The sequence below is a fragment of the Peromyscus californicus genome, unplaced genomic scaffold (genome assembly GCF_007827085.1).
Source record: "Peromyscus californicus insignis strain IS unplaced genomic scaffold, ASM782708v3 Scaffold_4__1_contigs__length_199733344, whole genome shotgun sequence".
Classification (NCBI taxonomy): domain Eukaryota; kingdom Metazoa; phylum Chordata; class Mammalia; order Rodentia; family Cricetidae; genus Peromyscus; species Peromyscus californicus.
The window spans coordinates 161,657,680-161,675,395 of record NW_026294562.1 but is presented as its reverse complement, the minus strand read 5'-3'; the positions used below and the strand labels follow the sequence as shown (position 1 = coordinate 161,675,395).

Genomic DNA, 17,716 nt, shown 5'->3' with positions numbered 1-17,716 from the left:
AACAACCCTCCATAAAGTTTAATCCAACATAAATGTTCATGATTGGCCCGACATGAGTGCTTGGAACCGAGCTCAGGTCTTCTGGAAGAACAGAAAGTGCTCTTAAGCGCTGAGCCATCTCTTTAGTCACTATTTTCCTTTTATAGACACAGGTTCTTAAGTAACCTTGGTTTCAAACTCGCTATGAAACCGATGCTGGCCCTGAAACTCCTTATTCTGTCTCTACCTCCTGAGTGCTGGGACTACGGGCATGCATGCCCAGGTCTGGCAAAGCAGCACATTTCAATTAGTGACTCTCAAGTATAGGCAGATTGTGTTCCAGTGAAGACAAGGCGATCTTTGCCCCATCCACTCATTCCCAGAATAAAGGCCTTATCCCGTTGCCTCCCAGACTTGGTACTCCACACCTGGGAAGCCCTAAAGAACTCCCACTTGACATCCCAGGGTCAAGTGCAGGCTGAGTTCTTCAAGGAGAAACGGGCTGCGATGGCCTCTGGGAAATGTAGTCCTGAGCGGGGTCATTTGATCCAGTCCTTGCCGCACTCCTGATTCTGGAATAAAAATCTCCACCCCACCGCAGATCTGAATCACTTAAAAAAATCAGAAGATTCTAGCCCCGGATCCGTGAGAAGTCCCCCTTAGAAGGCTAATCGTATGTTCTCTCGTTCCAACATTCTCTACTTCCACTCTCGGGCGTTGAAACTCTCCCGGGGAGTCTAGAGAAGCACGGCCTTCTGGGAAATGTAGTTCATTTTAAAAGCTGAGACACATGGCGGAAGTGGCTGGAGAGAGGTTGTTCCGGATCGTCTCAGTGCCCTACCCGACCTAACCGGGTGCTGTCCTGGTTGGTATTCGCTGGTCCTCTGAGTTTGTAGCTCGTGGGGTCGCAGTTTATACTTTTGAGGTGAGTCTTGCCCTGGTTCTAGGTATTTGGGGTATGGGGCCTTAAGGCCTTTATTTGTTGGTCGCTGGCTGCCGGCTGGCTCTAGGGGACCCACCCGGTTTCCGGGATGGCGCTGGAGGCGCAAGAGGTCTCCTCCTCAGGGACTACGGCGAGGCGAGTGTGACTTCATAGGCGAAAAGGTTTTTGGAGGGTGTGGATTGTACGGAAGGGTGAGAGCGAGCGTGCGCGAGGTCACCAGAACATGGGTGGTAGGTGGTTACTGGATCCTCTAGTCTCCCACCGCAAAGTGTGGGGAAATACGTCTGTCTACTCCTTCCTTGATGTCAAATTTACTTGAAAAATTGGAAAAAAGAGAGCTAAATATTAGAGGTGATAAGGATTTCTGTGCACAAGATAGATCAGTTTACCAATCAGCGTGACTTTTAAATATAGTCAGAAGTCAGATGGGGTGACCCACTTCTCTAATCTCAGCTGCGGAAGCTGGAAGACAGCGACTTTGAGGACAACCGTAGGCACACTCATGTAGCGAGTCCCAGGTGGGCTACATAGTGAAATCCTGTCTCTGAAATGTATGAGGGTGGAGAAATTATATTTGAAAAAACTTGTTACGGTGGAACTCCTACTTTTGGGTCACACCCTCAGAGTAGGCGGTTAGTCTTGTTTAGGGAACAAACAACAGATATGAAAAGTCTTAGACAAGCCTTTATGACAGGAGACACATGAGCACGCTGGGTCTCAGTTGTCCACCCATCTCTAACCGCTCCAGTTTATAGTTACAATAATATAGCCATCAATGTGGTGGATTTACAAGGTAGGGTTTTTTGTTTTTGTTTTTAAGGTAATTACATGGGATTAGTGCCCTGGTTCCCTGGAGCTGCCTCTTTCCTCTAGGTGAGAGCACAGAACAGAGTCTCCATATGTGGACCAGGAAATAGGTTTTCCAGAGACACCAAATCTGTCCGTGCTGAGAAAGGGACTTCTCTGCCTCCATAACTGAGAGACAGATTTGCTGTCTGTAAGCTGCTGCCTAGCCTCTGATGTTTTTGTTAGAGCAGCTTAAATGGACTAAAATGGACTTTACTACTGCACCTCACCAGTTCCTGCAGAAATTATTTGAAGTTCCTGAAATGAACCTTGCTTTTTGTTTATGGTTTCCAGCCAGATCAAGTTCCTCTTTTTTATTTGCGTGAGAGGTGGAGGAAACCACAGAAAAGGTTCTCTTCATGCCATGGGGAGCTCTTTCTGCTGTCCCAGTAAAAGAGAGTGTGGGATGAGACAGGGATTTGTGGGGTGAGGTAGGGCTTGAAGGTGATTAATAATGGGATGAGATGTAGGGATGGATGTGTGGTAGGGAACATTTTGGAGATTATTGAACCCATCACTGATGGTAATATTGAATAATGACTAGCCTGAGACCACAGCTTTAATATATATATATATTTTTTTTTTATTGCTGGACTGAGCTTGGGCCTTTCAGCATTAGGCAAGATTTCTGCTACTGTTCTTCACACAAAGCCCTTGGTCAGTCTTAGAATATGGAGGGAGGATCCCATGTCAGGAAGAGTCACCAGAAGCAGGGATTCCCTTCTGGTTCCTTTGGGAACTCTGGGTAAAAAACTATGTGCTGAGAAGCCCTCTTAGATCTCAACTATCCAAGTCTTCTGAAGGAGCCTAGTGAATGTAGAAAATAGAAACTGGGGCTGGAGAGATGGCTCAGCTGTTAAGAGCGCTGGTTGTTCTTCCAAAGGACCCGGGTTCATTTCCCAGCAACTACATGGTGGCTCACAACCATCTATAGTGGAGTAGTGGGGTCTGATGCTCTCTTCTGATGTACATGAAGACAGAGCACTCATGTACATAAAATACATAAATAAATAAATCTTATGGGCTAGAGTGATGGTTCAGTGGTTAAGAGCACCAGCTGCTCTTCTAGAAGATCTGGGTTCAATGCCCAGCACCTACGTGGCAGTTCATAGCTATCCATAACTCAGTTCCAGGGTATCCCATTCCCTCTTCTGACCTCTCAAGGTACCAGGCATACATGTAGTATACAGATATATGTACAAGCAAAACACCAATAAACATAAAATAAATTAATCTTTTAAAAATCAATTCTGAGCATGAACTCTAAGGCACATGTTTTATTGGGATGGGGGAAGGGTTGAAGACAAGGGAATAAACAGCATTTATTTTGGGGAAACTCAAGTTACCTGCAGAAAATACAGAGCTGGCATTTTATTGGGTACTGGAAGGGGCCTTGGGCATTATGGACATAGTGTTTTTAAAAAATTAAAGGCTGGGGCTGGAGAGATGGCTCAGAGGTTAAGAGCACTGACTGCTCTTCCAGAGGTCCTGAGTTCATTTCCCAGCAACCACATGGTGGCTCACAACCATATGTAATGAGATCTGGCGCCCTCTTCTGGCTTGCAGTCATACATGCTGTATACATAATAAATGAATAAATCTTTAAAAAAAAATTAAAGGCTGAATGCGGTGGTGGACACCTTTAATCTCAGTACTCAGGAGTGAAAGGCAGGCAGATCTCTGAGTTTAAGGCCAACCAAAGCAAGTTCCAGGAAAGGCGCAAAGCTACACAGAGAAACCCTGTCTTGAAAAACCAAAAATAAATAAATAAATAAAAAATAAAGAAGAAGAAGAAAAGAAAAAAGAGTATCTCTTCATGTTCATAAGAAGATTTTTCTATGCATGCTACAGATAAATGGCAAGTTTGTCTCTAGGAACCTCTTGGGACATTACTCCTGTAGCTGGTAGCTTCTACCCTTGTGATAAGGGGCTATGAGAAAGACACATTCCTTACCCTATTAATGAGGTAGGAAGGACTTCCTGGGTGGGTAACAGGCCTTACAAATGGAAGCTTACAAATGGAAGGAATGAGAATCTGTCATCGTCCCTATGAGTGTCCCTCAGTAGCATAACAGTCTCAGTTGTGGTTTTTGGTCTTTGGATGTTTAACCTAGTTTCTTCTAACTCTGTCTTCCTTCTCCAGTTCTGCAGTTTTCCCGAAGTGCCCAGAAGAACCGAGGGCATGGCTATTGTGGATGTCAACACTGTGTTCAAGGTGAGGTAAAAGTTCTTCTGTCATCTATCTTCTGGTTGCTGATTCCTGAAATGGAATTGTCACCGTGTTGTCATGGTAACCATGTGAGGTTTGAGGTTTGCCAGCACGACTCTGTTTTCTTCGGTATGTGTGAACTACAAGAGGCTGTACGTTTCGGGTTTTTGGTTTTGGTTTTCTTTTTTCACTCATGCATTTCTGGGCCATGTAAGGGATCCCACTACCTCTGTGTTCATGCGTGTACTTCTTTTTCCTTTTCCTCAGTCTCCTTCTCTGAAAGTGGCAGAAATACTAGCACTTATTTCAGATTTGTTGGAGTGAATTGATAGGTAAGGTCGTTAACAAGTGCTGATGCATAGGATATACTGGATGAGATTATTATTGTATCGTGTACTCAGTCGCTCATGAGTCAGGAGTAGGGGAAATAGAAAATTATTTGGGATTGCTGCAAGTTCAAGCCCATCCTAGGCCACCTAGTAGGTTCCAAGCTCACTGTGTGAGATCCTGTCTCAAAAAAAAAGAAAAACCCATAAGAAAAATGTTGGTAGGTATTTGCAAATAAAGAAAAATGCTTTTGCTTTTAAATTCGCAGGTCTCTATATTTTTATTGTGTTTACTTATTTAATGGGACAGAGTCTTATTATGTAGTCTGCAACTTGCTCTGTAGATCACTCTGGCCTTGAATCCGCAGAGATCTGCCTGCTTCTGCCTCCCCAAAGGCTCGGATTAAAACCTGGCTGTGATTATTATTGGTTTTTTTTTGTTGTTGTTGTTGTTTTTTTTGTTTTGTTTTGTTTTTTTAGTCAGGGTCTCATGTAGCTCAGGCTGGCTTTGAACTTGGTTTAGAACCAAGGATGAACTTGAACTCATGAACTTACTGCTCCCACCTCATTTATTGGTCGAACATCCTTTGATACTCCCCCTAGAACAGACATATAATTTATTCCTTATTTTTTATTCATTATCCCCATCAGAAACCCATTGTCTTTTCTGTTCTGCTTAATAACTTTCCACCTAGAAAACAAAAAATACTTCTTTTAAAATTTATGTATTATTTAAATTTTTTTAGTTTCTCTAGACAAGGTTTCTCTGTGTAGTCCTGGCTGCCCTGAAACTCACTCTGTAGACCAGGCTGGCCTCGAACTCACAGAGCTCCACTTGCCTCTGCCTCCCGAGTGCTGGGGTTAAAGGTGTGCACCACCACCACCCAGCTTGCCTCCCCTTTCTAAATCATCTGAGTAAGTGGTCTTTTGACCTTAGCATACACACATACGGAATTTTAAAAATTAAAATAGATAAGGATGAATAACACTGAAAAGCTGAGAGAAGGTGATTTTGTGGGCAGTGCAGAGATAAAGGGGTACCTTTAGAGAGACCCTCAGGCTGTCTCTGAGGCACTGAGCTTTTAGGGTTAACGAGGAAGAACAGGAGTGGGGAGAGGTGTGCATAATTAAGCAGTCCTGATCAGGGTGTGGTCTCTCTGATCAGTCCTTGTCCCTTCTGTCAGTTTCTGCAAGCTGGTGGGCAGAACCTCATGGTTCCAGGGGACAGATTTATTCTCAGCAGCTGGTTACTTTTGCTCCTGATCGGGCCCTACCCTTAGGGACAGTCGGCCACATCTGGGGCCAGGGGGCAACCCTTGAGGTTATGCTATTCCTGAAGTCCAAGGTGAATGCAGTTTTAGGACCAGAACCTGAGACCTTTGGATGCCTTTTAGGGGTTCTGGAGACTGAGATACACAAAAACGTTGACAGTACGATGCCTATACCACTTGTGTGCTTCAGTTTTAGAAGTTAAGGAGATAGGCAAGGAAGGTATCACGGGTTTCGTCTTGAGTGGTCGGCATGCCTGCTTGCAGAGCTATGCTGGTGACCCTGAGCAGAGGGACAGACACCGAAGGGCGAAGGGAGCCAGACATTCGTCCTGCTTTGGGCTCTCCTGTGGGCGCAGTGCTGTTTTATTTCCTAAGTGTCATCTGTGTCTGTTGTCCCCGGAGGATGCCCATTGCTATCTGATGTGTCCCCATTACTATTTTAATCATAACCAAGACACCCACAGAATAGTTTTCAGGCTTCCATTTGAGTGTGTCATGTTCCCAAAACAGGTGGCCTCAGTAACAAATGGCTTCATCCTTCTGGGCGCTGGTTCTACTGAAACAGTTACATTCTCTGCCTCTGAGCCTCTCTGTGGGCCCCAGTGTACTGCCGGATTTCTCCCGTGCATTCTCCTTTAACCTCAATTAAGATACCTCATCTGGGGCCTTGGGTTTCTTGTTTTTTCCTACTTGAGATTGGGTGGCATTCTGTAGCTCAGGCTGGTCTGCAACTTGTGTAGCCTAGATGTCGGTTAGTGTTTATGTCAGTTTGTCACAAGCTAGAGTCATCTGAGAGGAGGGAACCTCCACTGAGAAAACACCTCCATAAGATCAGGCTGGAGGCAAGACGATAGGGCATTTTTTAAAATTAGTGATTGATGGAGGAAGGCTCAGCCTATTGTGGTACCATCCCTGGGCTGGTGGTCCTGGGTTCTATAGGAAAGCAGGCTGAGCAAGCCATGGGGAGCAAGCCAGTGAGCAGCACCCCTCCATGACCTTTGCATCTGCTTCTGCCTCTGGGTTCCTGTCCTGTTTAAGTTCCTGTCCTGACTTCCCTCAGTGATGGACAGTTGCCGGGAAGCACAAGGGGAATGCATACCTTCCTCCTCAAGTTGCTTTTGGTTGTGATGTTTCCTCACAGTAATATTAACCCTAACTAAGACCTCAGGCTAGCCCTGAATTTCTAGCCGTCCTTCCCAGTGCTGGGATTATGAGAGTGAGCCGCTTGTCTGGGTAGACTGGAGTGATTCTTTGGTTCAGTCTGCAGGACTAGGAGAAGCAGTTATCCTTATTCTTGTAAATTTACTCCAAAAGAATGCAGAATAGGAAAGAGAAGTTTGCCAAAGGCAAGTTCTAGACCCTACATTTGTGTCATCCTGGTAGAAGTCTGGAGATATGCTTAATTCTCCCAGCCACCATATGAGACAACATGTAGCAAGTATGGCCAACAAGTGACACTTGGCAAATGCCTTTTCGTCTGCAGTTTTTGCTGGGAACGCCCAATGTGGCTACAGTTCATCTTTGTTGACTTTCCAGCCTCCTAGAGGTCAAGCTGGCACAGCCCAAGGCCTCACTCAGGCATCCATAAAAGAAGCACCTCATCGGGAGGGACATTCAAGAGCTCAGGAATGATTTCTCAGGAGCCAGAGGCCAGTTCTTTGAAATGTTCAGTTTTTCTAGTCTTGGGAGGGGACATGCCTTGCCCTGGAAAACTGTGAAAAAGAAGTCTTAACATTTGCCTGAAATGATTTTCTTTGCTGTCACTTGCGTGTTGTCCTTTCAGGAGTTGGTGGTGTTCAGGGATGTGGCTGTGGAGTTCTGTAAAGAGGAGTGGGAGTGCCTGGACCCTCAGCAGAGGTCTTTGTACAGAGATGTCATGTTGGAGACCTACGGCAACTTTGTGTCGCTGGGTAAGGCCATCCGTTTCTTATAATTCAGAAAGTGCTTTCCCTGAGGGATAGGGAAGACCATCTGTGGGAGAGTGAAGTCTACCACATGCTGGGCTTAACTGTTGAACCTTTTCTCCATCCCCAAAGCCACCACTCACAGTTGATAAATACACTGTACATATTTACAAATAGTCCTTTGATACACTGTGTACATACTTTCTCATGATACTTCCCTGCTAATTTTAATTTTCATCAGTGATTTCTGCAAGCAACAGTTATTTAGTAAAGTGCTTCCTAAATACAGCAGCTTATGTATTTATTTATTTTAAATCCCAATCATCCTGAAGATCTGAAATTTGTTTTAGGTTAAACTGGATTCTGTAGCAAATGTTTTTTGCTCTCACTGCTTGTTTCCGTATTTGATTTTGACATTCTCTTTCTTTGGGTAGGACTTGCCATTTCTAAGCCGTCAGTAATTTCACTACTGGAGCAAGGCAAAGAACCGTGGATGGTGGAGCAAGCAGAATGGTATCCAGGTGTGTAAGGATGTTAGGAGCAACTGGAGTGCTTTTGGGGAAGCCCAGACTAGTCATAGAGTGGAGGTGATCTTCCCCTGGTACAGTGTACAGAAAGTTCTGCTGTGAGAGCAGTGTTTTGGAAGAAATAGTTTGAGAAGGAAGAGTATCAGCAGCTTGCTTTTTCTTTTTCTTTCCTTTCTCTTCTTTGTCGACTTTTATTTAGAGCATCTGTGTGTGTGCACAATTAGTGGGAGTGAGTTCTCTCCTTGCACCATGTGGCTCTCCAGGATCACACTCAGGTCTTCAGGCTTGGCAGCAAACCCCTAGCCTGCTGTACCATCCCACTGGCCCCACTCAGCCGTTGCTGATGCTGCACTTTATAAACCTTAAGCAGTGGTGATATGGTGCCCAGTACTATTTATAATTTTGTTGTCTCGATTGACTGTTTGGAGGGGTCTGGTTCTGTAAGTTATTGGAAGTGGTTGTAACATCTGCAGCTGTGATTGTACGATTGTCATTTCTTTCTTAGTTCTATCTTCTCTTATGAGTTTTGAGGCTTTGTTATTATAAAATTACACAATCGTGATTACCAAACAGATGAATATGACCTTTTATCATTGTGATAAAATTATCTTTGACACTGTGGATTATCACGAAGTCTATTTTATCTGATATTAATGTAACCATTCCAAGGTTACTTATGCCATTTAATTTTTAAAATTCTTATTATTTTGTTTTATTTGAGGGTGTAAAGGCTCAAACCCTGGGACAAATGGTTAAGGTGTCTATTTAACATATATATCAAAGTGGACCTGGCTGCCAGGTTCTCCCAGCATCCCTCAATCTCTACCTGTTACAGGGTATGGCTGGCATGCCCTGCCCTCTACCCTGAACTCTCCTGCCCAGGGGCTGGCCTGCCCTCCCCCAGAGGCTCTTCCCATATAGTCCAGACATGTTGGTTACCCTCCCCCTCTTGTACTTTGCCCTCCTGGCTGCTGCACCTGGGTCCCCTCTCTCCTCTCTCTTCCCCTCCCCCTCTCCCCACATGGGTCATGTCCACTCTGGACTCTCCCAGACATCTCTGCCTCTGGCTGTGCTCTCCCACATACCTGTAATACACTTTCTCTTCCACCATACCTAGGAGTAGTCATGTCCTTTCCTTTCCTTTCCTTTTTATTTCTTTTTTTCATTCATCTGTAGCCGAAACCCAAGAGTTGCATAAATGAGCTCCCTTTCAGGGCACTCAGCCTCTCTGAACCAAGCTGTTGATCTGACTCTCCTGGGGTATGTATGGATCATTTGTTTCTGCTGGCTTCTGCCACCCACCAAACTTGATTCGAGAGTCCGCCTCTTCAGCCGCTTTCCCTCCATCTTATCTAACCATTTGTCTCTCCTTGCCTACTCGGTAAGTGTCCTCTCTCCCTGCTGCGCCCTTTTGGGGGCCCCACCACGAGGGCATCTCCCTGCTGTGCCTTTCGGGACCCCACCACGTGGGCAGTCCTACTTACTAAGACACTTGCACCTCTCCAGCTGTTTCCTCCTCTACCTGCTCTAACCACTTGTCTCTCCCCTTCTGCTGGGTGTCACCACAGAGCTCCCTGCTCTGTCTACTTTACTACGAAAGCCACACTGGTGTGCAGGAGGCTCCTCTCACACTCCTGGGCCCCCGTCATGTGGAAAGGGACGCCTGTCCTCTGTGACTTAGACATCTCTCTCTAACAAGTCTCTCTGTCTACTTGGGATGCTCCGTTTGAAATTTGGTTGAAATTCTTGTTACCAAACACTCACCCCCTCTGCTCCCTCACGGCTCCTCTCAGTCCTTCCTGGAACTTCTTCCCCTCTCCCCAGGAGTTGCCAGGTCCACTTTGATATGTTTAATGGTCACCTGTCATTTGTTCCGGGTTTGAGACTTAACGGTGTATGTGTGCACTTTAGGGTCAGAGGACAGCTTTTAAGAGTGTGCTCTGCTCCTCAGCTGTGGGATCTGGGACTGAACTCAGATTGTCAGGGTTTCACAGCAAGCACCTTTATTCACTGCGCCATCTTGTCTGCCTCATTTGCTGCTTAATTTTTTTCCTCTTCGTGTATATGTAGTCTATATATATGTGGTGTTTGTGTTTGTGTGTGTGTGTGTGTCCGTGTGCAGGTCAGAGGTCAATGTTGGCACTCTTGGTTGTTCACTCTGCTTTCCTTGTATTCCTCCTTTTTGAGGCAACCTCTCTCAATCAAACCCTGGTTAGTCTTCCTAGCCAACTTGCCCTGGGAGACAGCTTCCCTGTCTCTCTGCCGTTTGAGACTGGGATAAAAGGCAAACCTCCATGCCTTCTTGGTGGCTCTGTGAGCTCTGAGGATCTGAAGTCCAGTTCTCTTGCTTTGCAGCACATATTTTAAGATCTCATTTTGGGCCTGGAGAGATGGCTGAGCAACTAAGAATACTGGCTTCTCTTTCAGAGGATCCAGTTCAATTCCCAGCACCCATGTGGCAGCTCACAACTTTCTGTAACTCCCAAATCCTGGGGACCTGAAGCTGCCTTCTGGCCTCTGTAGGCAGGGTGATCGCATGTGGTGCACAGATACACATGTAGGCAAAACAGTGTTTTTATATATATGTCTTATTTTAAAAATCTTTTTTTTTTTTTTTTTTTGGTTTTTCGAGACAGGGTTTCTCTGTGTAACAGCCTTGGCTGTCCTAGAATGCTCTTTGTAGATCAGGCTGGCCTTAAACTCACGGAGATCCTCCTGCCTCAGCCTCCTCAGTGCTGGGATTAAAGTAATGTGCCATCAGCCACCCATTTCTAATGTAGATATTTCGTGTCTTCTAGTACTAAATATGTACTTATTTCCTTTTAGATTTGCTGTCTGTAAATGAAACTAAGAATTTATCTCTAGAGAGTGGCATCTTTGGAAAGGAATCATTTAAATGGAAAATAATAGAAAGAGTTGGTAATTCTTGCCTTGAGGAATCTTGTTTTGGAAATGATTGGAAACTTGAGACACAACCGGAATCTACAAAGGAATATTTACAGGGAGTGACAGCCCCGTTGGAAAAGTTGTCAACTGAATTCATTCATCCTACACCCATTGCTCTAAGTGAAATGACTCACTCTGAAACAAAACACAATGAACAGGAAGCAGGTGAAACTATTACTCAGCAGGTAAAAATTCCTGCCGATGACAATGAAATGTACGAGAACACCTTTATCTATTACACAGATCAGATAAAGCATCAGCAGGATTTTGCTGGCGAGAAATGTGATGAATTGAAGGAGTGTAGCAGAGGATTTGCGTATGACTTCCAACTTGCCCCATATCAGATCAATAAGAAGCCCTATCAGTGTGAGATCTGTGGCAAGATCTTTGAAAAGCATGCTTACCTTGTTCAGCATAATCGCTTTCACACTGGTGAAAAGCCCTGTGAATGCAAAGAATGTGGGAAAGCCTTCACTAACTGCTCCCTGCTTGTCCAGCACCAGAGAGTTCACACGGATGAGAAGCCCTATGAATGTAAACATTGTGGGAAGGCCTTCCTCTACTTCTCGACATTTTTTCAACATCAGAGAACACACACCAATGAGAAGCCTTATGAGTGTCACAAGTGTCAGAAGGCCTTTAACAAGAGTGCAAATCTCACCAGACATCAAAGAATCCACAGTGGTGAGAAACCCTATGAGTGTAACTTATGTGGAAAGACTTTTACTTGGGCTTCCAACTTGAATGATCACCAGAAAATTCACACTGGTGAAAAACCTTACGAGTGTAACTATTGTGAAAAGGCCTTTCTCTGTCATTCAGCATTCATGAAGCACTATAGAACTCACACTAATGAGAAGCCCTATGAGTGCCAGGAGTGTATGAAGGCCTTTAGGCAGAAAGCACATCTCATCCAACACCAGAGAGTTCATACTGGTGAAAAACCTTATGAATGTAAGGAATGTGGGAAGGCCTTTGCTTGTCCTTCGTACTTTAATAGACATCAGAGAATTCACACTGGGGAGAGGCCTTATGAATGTAAAGAATGTGGGAAGGCTTTTATTGATTGTAAAACTCTTATTCTACACCAGAGAATCCACACTGGTGAGAAACCCTTTCAATGCCAGCAGTGCAGCAAGGCCTTTAGGCAGAGGTCCCATCTTACTCAACATCAAAGAATTCATACCGGTGAGAAGCCCTATGAATGTAAGGAATGTGGACAGGCCTTTACTCGGCTCTTACAGGTGAAGAAGCACCAGAGAATACACACAATGGGAGAAATCTTGTGTATTTGAATACTGTCCTTTATTTATTGAACAGCCCTTATTCAACATCTTTACATACATATGGAAGAAAAATGTTGATAAGATCAGAAATATGGGAAACACCTTTATGTGTCCCTCAGCTCCCTAGACCCTGCTGAGAAAAGCCTGGAAGTGAGGTGTGTGGAACCTCTCACATCATACTTAACGTTGTGTAGTTTATACTATGATGATTAGAACAGGAAGCCCTCGCTTTTTTCAGCTATTCATTACAGAATAAGAGTTTGTAAGAGAAGACCATCTGATGGCTGTCCTTTTTTTCTTTATAATCTAGTTTATTGAATATTAATTTACATAGGAAAAAAATTAAATTATGAATAGAAATACTAATTACCAGTGAAAGGGTTACATTTAATTGTAACTATAGAAATTGCCACATAGAGAACAGTTGTGGACATTCTCAGTGTAGAAGCTATCCCATGCATCATTTGCCACCTGTATTTTATTATCAGTTCACTTCAGCTCTGCTTCAGACTGCTGCCTTTTTAGCCAGTAGTAAGTAAGGTTATTGTGAGGATTGAGCGAGCCTAGTAAAAGGGACCTTTGGCATAGTCTCTGGCAAGGAGGAATGATTAGGAAATATTAGGAATCATGTTTATGATAGTCTTCGTTATTATTTTTGGAATGCTCATCTGCATTTTATTAAAGATATCTCCTGTCAGCCTGTCCCATATCAAAGCTTTCATAATGAGTTCTGGAATGAAAATGATTGGAACATGAGCAGATATTCACTTCAACTTCAGGTGAACCAGACAGTTGACTGGCGAGACGGCATGAACTCAGTGCATTTAGCGTAAAGGTGAGATCCAAGTGTCCTCCACAGCAGAAACAGTGTATGTTTTCTTACTCAGGATAGTCAGATTTACACAGGATGTGAATGAGAACAATTTTGTAGTCTATAACTATCACTATATGACTCTTGGATTACATGAGAAATGCAGCAGTTTGCTTCAGTGTGAGATAAGCAGCTTTACATACTGAAACTCGATGAGACTCATTGGCCTAAATGCTATAAAATATTCAATTAAAAAACATGAACAAATCCTAGAGTTGACAGCAGAAATACATATTATATACAATAATTGATCAGTGAATTTGATTAAGTTTTTAAAAAGCAATAAAATGGATAACTGGACTTTGAAAGCTTTTCCCAAACCATCTGAAACATAGACTAGATTTTCCAGGTCCTAAGGAGACCTTTGAAGGACACAAATCCAGCAGTCGGTGCTAATGGGAAGGAGGCAGAACATTTTCAAGCAGAAATATATTCAGTTGGTTTGGGTGGGTTTTGTTTTGAGACAGGGTCTCTCTTAACCTGGTGGCAATCCTCCTGCTCCATCCATTGAGTGCTGAATTAGAAGTCTGTGCTGCCACACTAGCTTGAGCTCAGAGCTGTAAGCCTGCCAAGCACGTGTTCTGCCACTTTTTCCCTGAGACATGGTCTTGCTAAATTGCCTAGGCAGGCCTTGAACTCATGGTCCCCATATATTAGCCTCTCAGATAGCTGGGATTACAGACCTCTGCCACTGGGTACATCTAGAAAATCTTATTGCTATAAAATAATTTGTTCAGTGTTATATGAGTTAAATTTGAAATGTTTAGAGTAAATTTTGTGTGAATATATATAAATTTTTCTGATTGATTCACAAACCTATAGAATAAAGCCAGTATACTCTTAAAGAATAGAAAAATGTGTTGTGTTACCTTAAATGAAGCATGTGGTAGTGTTCAAGAGGAAAGTAAGGTTTTGTTTGGGATAGGGCCTCATGTGGCCCAGGCTAGCCTCAGTCTCATAGTCCTGCTGTAACTTCCCAGGTGCCGGCCTACCAGATAGATTGTCAACATAATGCCTTTGCCAGCCCATCCTTTTTATAAGGTTAAATAACCTTTTCAATGAGAAAAAAGTTATCAGTGTTTGTATGACTATGTAATCCCGGCACTGGGAAGGTGGATGTAGGAAAATTAGGACTGTTCAAGCCCAATCCGGGCCACGTGAGACCCTGTCGTATGCTAGAGTCATTAGAAAAGGTAGCTGGAGAAACAACCAGTAATTAAAATAAGACAGCAAACAAAGACAGTGAGCATAGAAGTAGCCCGTGGGAAGTTGTGTGGTAGAGTGGTAGACCTGAAGTGTATCAGTAATTCCAAAAATGGTGTGAATAGGCTGATTACTGTAGTTGAAGGGCGAGGTTGGTGTGGGACATATCTGGGACTGTATCCCTTGGGAGGTCAAGAGAAGATCGCTGTTTCCAATTAGCTTGGGGCACATAGAGCAACCCCATCTCAAAAATAAATAAATAAATGAGAAAGAAAGAAAATGCTACAAAAAGATTGAGGTTAAAGGATGGGGAGAGAAGCCCATGCTATTGAGATATTAACCAAAGAAATCATACAAGGAAGAGTTCAAGAAGAAACAACAGAAATGATTTACCAAAAAAGTAAGAAAAAAATGACAATGTTCAAAGACTGTTTTCATTAAAAGGATCTGAATATTTTTATTTGTATGTAACTAATAACATGACCTCCATAAATAAAAAGCAAAGGTTAATCAAACTACAAAGAGAAAGCTTGGATTTTAACATGCCCGTCTTGAGCAAAATCAGGAACATTTGGACAAATATCATTGAAAGATCTAACAGACATATGTGGACTCTGAATTTACAAGATACTCTTTTATTTAAGAAATTATTTTCTGTCTTCAACTTCAGTCTGAATAAGTATCAGTCAGTTCAAATTATACACAATGCCTTCTTGCATAGGCCTAGGAATGTCCTTCCATATATTTGGAAATATACTTTTAAATAACTTCAAAATAACCATTAATTAACACTTAATGGAGTTGAGGGGGAAATATTTCCCCTTGGATAATTTATGGAATGTGACGGCTGTAGTGTGTAGTAGGCAGTGTTACCAGAAAACTGAGATCAGTGAGGAATTCATTGTCTCAAGATGCTGGAGAATTTTAAAAAATAAAAGTAGTAATAGGTTAGAAACAGCAGTTCAGCAGGAAGCAAACATGGTTATAACTTGTTAAACAATTGACATATTCTGGGGTGCTCTTTAGCTGTTAAGGAATTCTTGAAGCCAAGTGTGGTATCGCACATCTTTAATCCTAGCCTTCAGGAAGCAGAGGCCCGATGATCTCTGGAATCTGAGTTCCAGGTCAGCCTGGTCTGCATAGTGAGACCCTCTCTGTCTGGGGGTAGGGGGAAGCAGAGGTGTGGGGGATTGAGAAGCATAGTTACTAAGGCCTGCATTTCGCACTCAGGAGTGTAAGGCCATGGGAAGCCTTGGCTACATAGTGAGACTCCTTCCCCTCAACATTGAAACTAAATCTTATACATTATTAACTAATTAAGTCCTTTAGTACTTCTAAGTGTAGAAAGGAATATATTAGAAAATAAAGACTAGCTTCCTCATTCGTAGTCCTTATCTATGTAGTGTTATCTTTTGACCTTCACCACAGTTAACTGAATCAGTCCCTTCTCTCCTTTGAAATATAGAATGAGGTGACTATCTTGTACATATTAGCTTCTATATGCAGATCTATGTGAAGCCCATCCCTGGGTTGGATCTGCTACTTTGGAGTCTATGTACGTTTACAAAAGGCCAATAAATAGCGTTTGGTTCCTTCTTGGATGTTGTATAGCACCCCTTCTTATACCTTTGCTGACACTTTGTTTGTTAAAGCTTTGATTTTGCCAGTCTGTTAAGTGAAATGTGTTATGACAGTTTTAATTTGCACTTTCTGCTATATGTAATTTGCAGTTAATGCCATATTTTCCTATTTCCAAATACTACATTTTCTATGGAATGTCTTAATACTATGTTCTGTTGAATGATTGTTTTCCTGCTGGCCGTGTAAGACTTACAACCCTTTTCTCTAGTTTGTGGTTATATTAGTGGGTTGGTTTTTTTTTTTTTTTTTTTTTTTTTTTTGCTTTTTTTTAAATGTCTGATTTGGATTTGTAAACTCAACCAATTCATGATTGGAAGGCATCTGCTTGGGTGTTAATGCTTGTAAATCATTTTTTCCATTCCAGCATATCTTCACAAATCCCATGCTTTCCTCTTGTGGTTTGTGATTTAAAGTGTAAATACTGGGCCGTGCAGTCTTGGTTATGCTGAGTTAGGCAGGGCATAGTGTTCCTCTTCGTGGATGGTGACTTAGCTGTCTCAACACTCGGTCCTATCAGTTTTAAGAACAAATTCATAAGCTGTGTTCCTATATTTTTGCACTTATTCCCTTGCCTGAAATTTTGTTTTTATTTTGAGGTAAGTCCTCTCCGGGCTGACCTTCACCCCCTGGCCCTCCCATCAGCTTCCCCTGTGCTGCAATTACAGGTGCATGCCCACATCCGGTTGGACCTCTGTCTAGCTGATCTATTTCCCCCTTTCCTCTCCTCTGCTCCCTTCTCATCACCCCCCCCACACACACACACACTCACTTTTTAAAATTTAATTTTAGCTGGGCATGGTGCACACACCTTTAATCCCAGAACTCAGAATGCAGAGGCAGGAGGATCTCTGTGAGTCTGAGGACAGCTTGGCCTACATAGAGTTCCAGGACAGCCAGGACTACATAGTGAGACTCTGTCTTTAAAAAAAAAAAACAAGTTTAATTCTGTATATGTGATCTGTACACGTGAGTGCTGGTGCTTTGGAGACTTCTGTGGATAGGAGGCATCAGATTACCTGTGGTGGAGTTAAGGTGGTGCACAGGGGTGTTATGAACCAGAAACTGAACTTGGGTCCTTTGCAAGAGCAGTTCATGCTCTTATGCACTGAGCCATTTCTTCAGTCCCCTCTTTTTTTTTGAAATCGGGCCTTGCATTGTAGTCCTGTCTGACCTGGAAACTGTGGCAGTCCTCCTTCCTTGCCTCTAGAGTGTTGTGATTACCAGTGTAGACCACCTCACCCATCTTGGATCTGTTTCTTGACAGAATAAATGGCCTGATGATCTTCCTATCTCTTCTTGCATTATAATCAGAGGCAGGTGGATCTTTGGAGTTCAAGGCCAGCCTGGTCTACACAGTGAGTTCCAGGACAGCCAGGGCTACACAGTAAGAACCTGTCTCCAAACATAAAATTGCTTAATAAGATGTTTTGATACTTGGTAAGCTCTCTATGTAGCAGAGGATGGCCTTGAACTTGTGCCTCAGGTTAATTACAAACATGTACCACCATGCCCAATGGGAAGTGGCTTAAAATGTGTTATTGAACATAATAAATATCTGACAATTATTATGGTTTAAGTTCTCCTCTTTTGGGGGACTTGGGGCAATTGTTAGTCAAGTGCTTGGCATACAAGTATGCAGACCTGGGTTTTGATCCCCAGCACTCAACATACAATACCAAGAAGCAGTATGCTTCTGTGTCTCCATTGTGGGGGAGGGAGGAAGAAGAGAGCCTAGCTGAATCAGCAAGCTCCATATATAAGGAG

The 17,716-nt window shown here is 43.1% G+C and overlaps 1 protein-coding gene across 1 annotated transcript in view; it reads left to right on the top strand.

Moving 5' to 3' along the window:
• The first annotated feature begins 618 nt into the window (after positions 1-618).
• LOC128124020 (zinc finger protein 208-like) overlaps positions 619-17,716 on the top strand; it is a 29,729-nt gene continuing 12,631 nt past the window's right edge. The window contains exons 1-5 of the mRNA XM_052760257.1: positions 619-904; positions 3,912-3,983; positions 7,358-7,484; positions 7,913-7,999; positions 10,832-12,238. Coding sequence (XP_052616217.1) covers positions 3,951-3,983; positions 7,358-7,484; positions 7,913-7,999; positions 10,832-12,238 — 1,654 coding nt within the window. The 5' untranslated portion in view covers positions 619-904; positions 3,912-3,950. The remainder of the gene's footprint in view (positions 905-3,911; positions 3,984-7,357; positions 7,485-7,912; positions 8,000-10,831; positions 12,239-17,716) is intronic.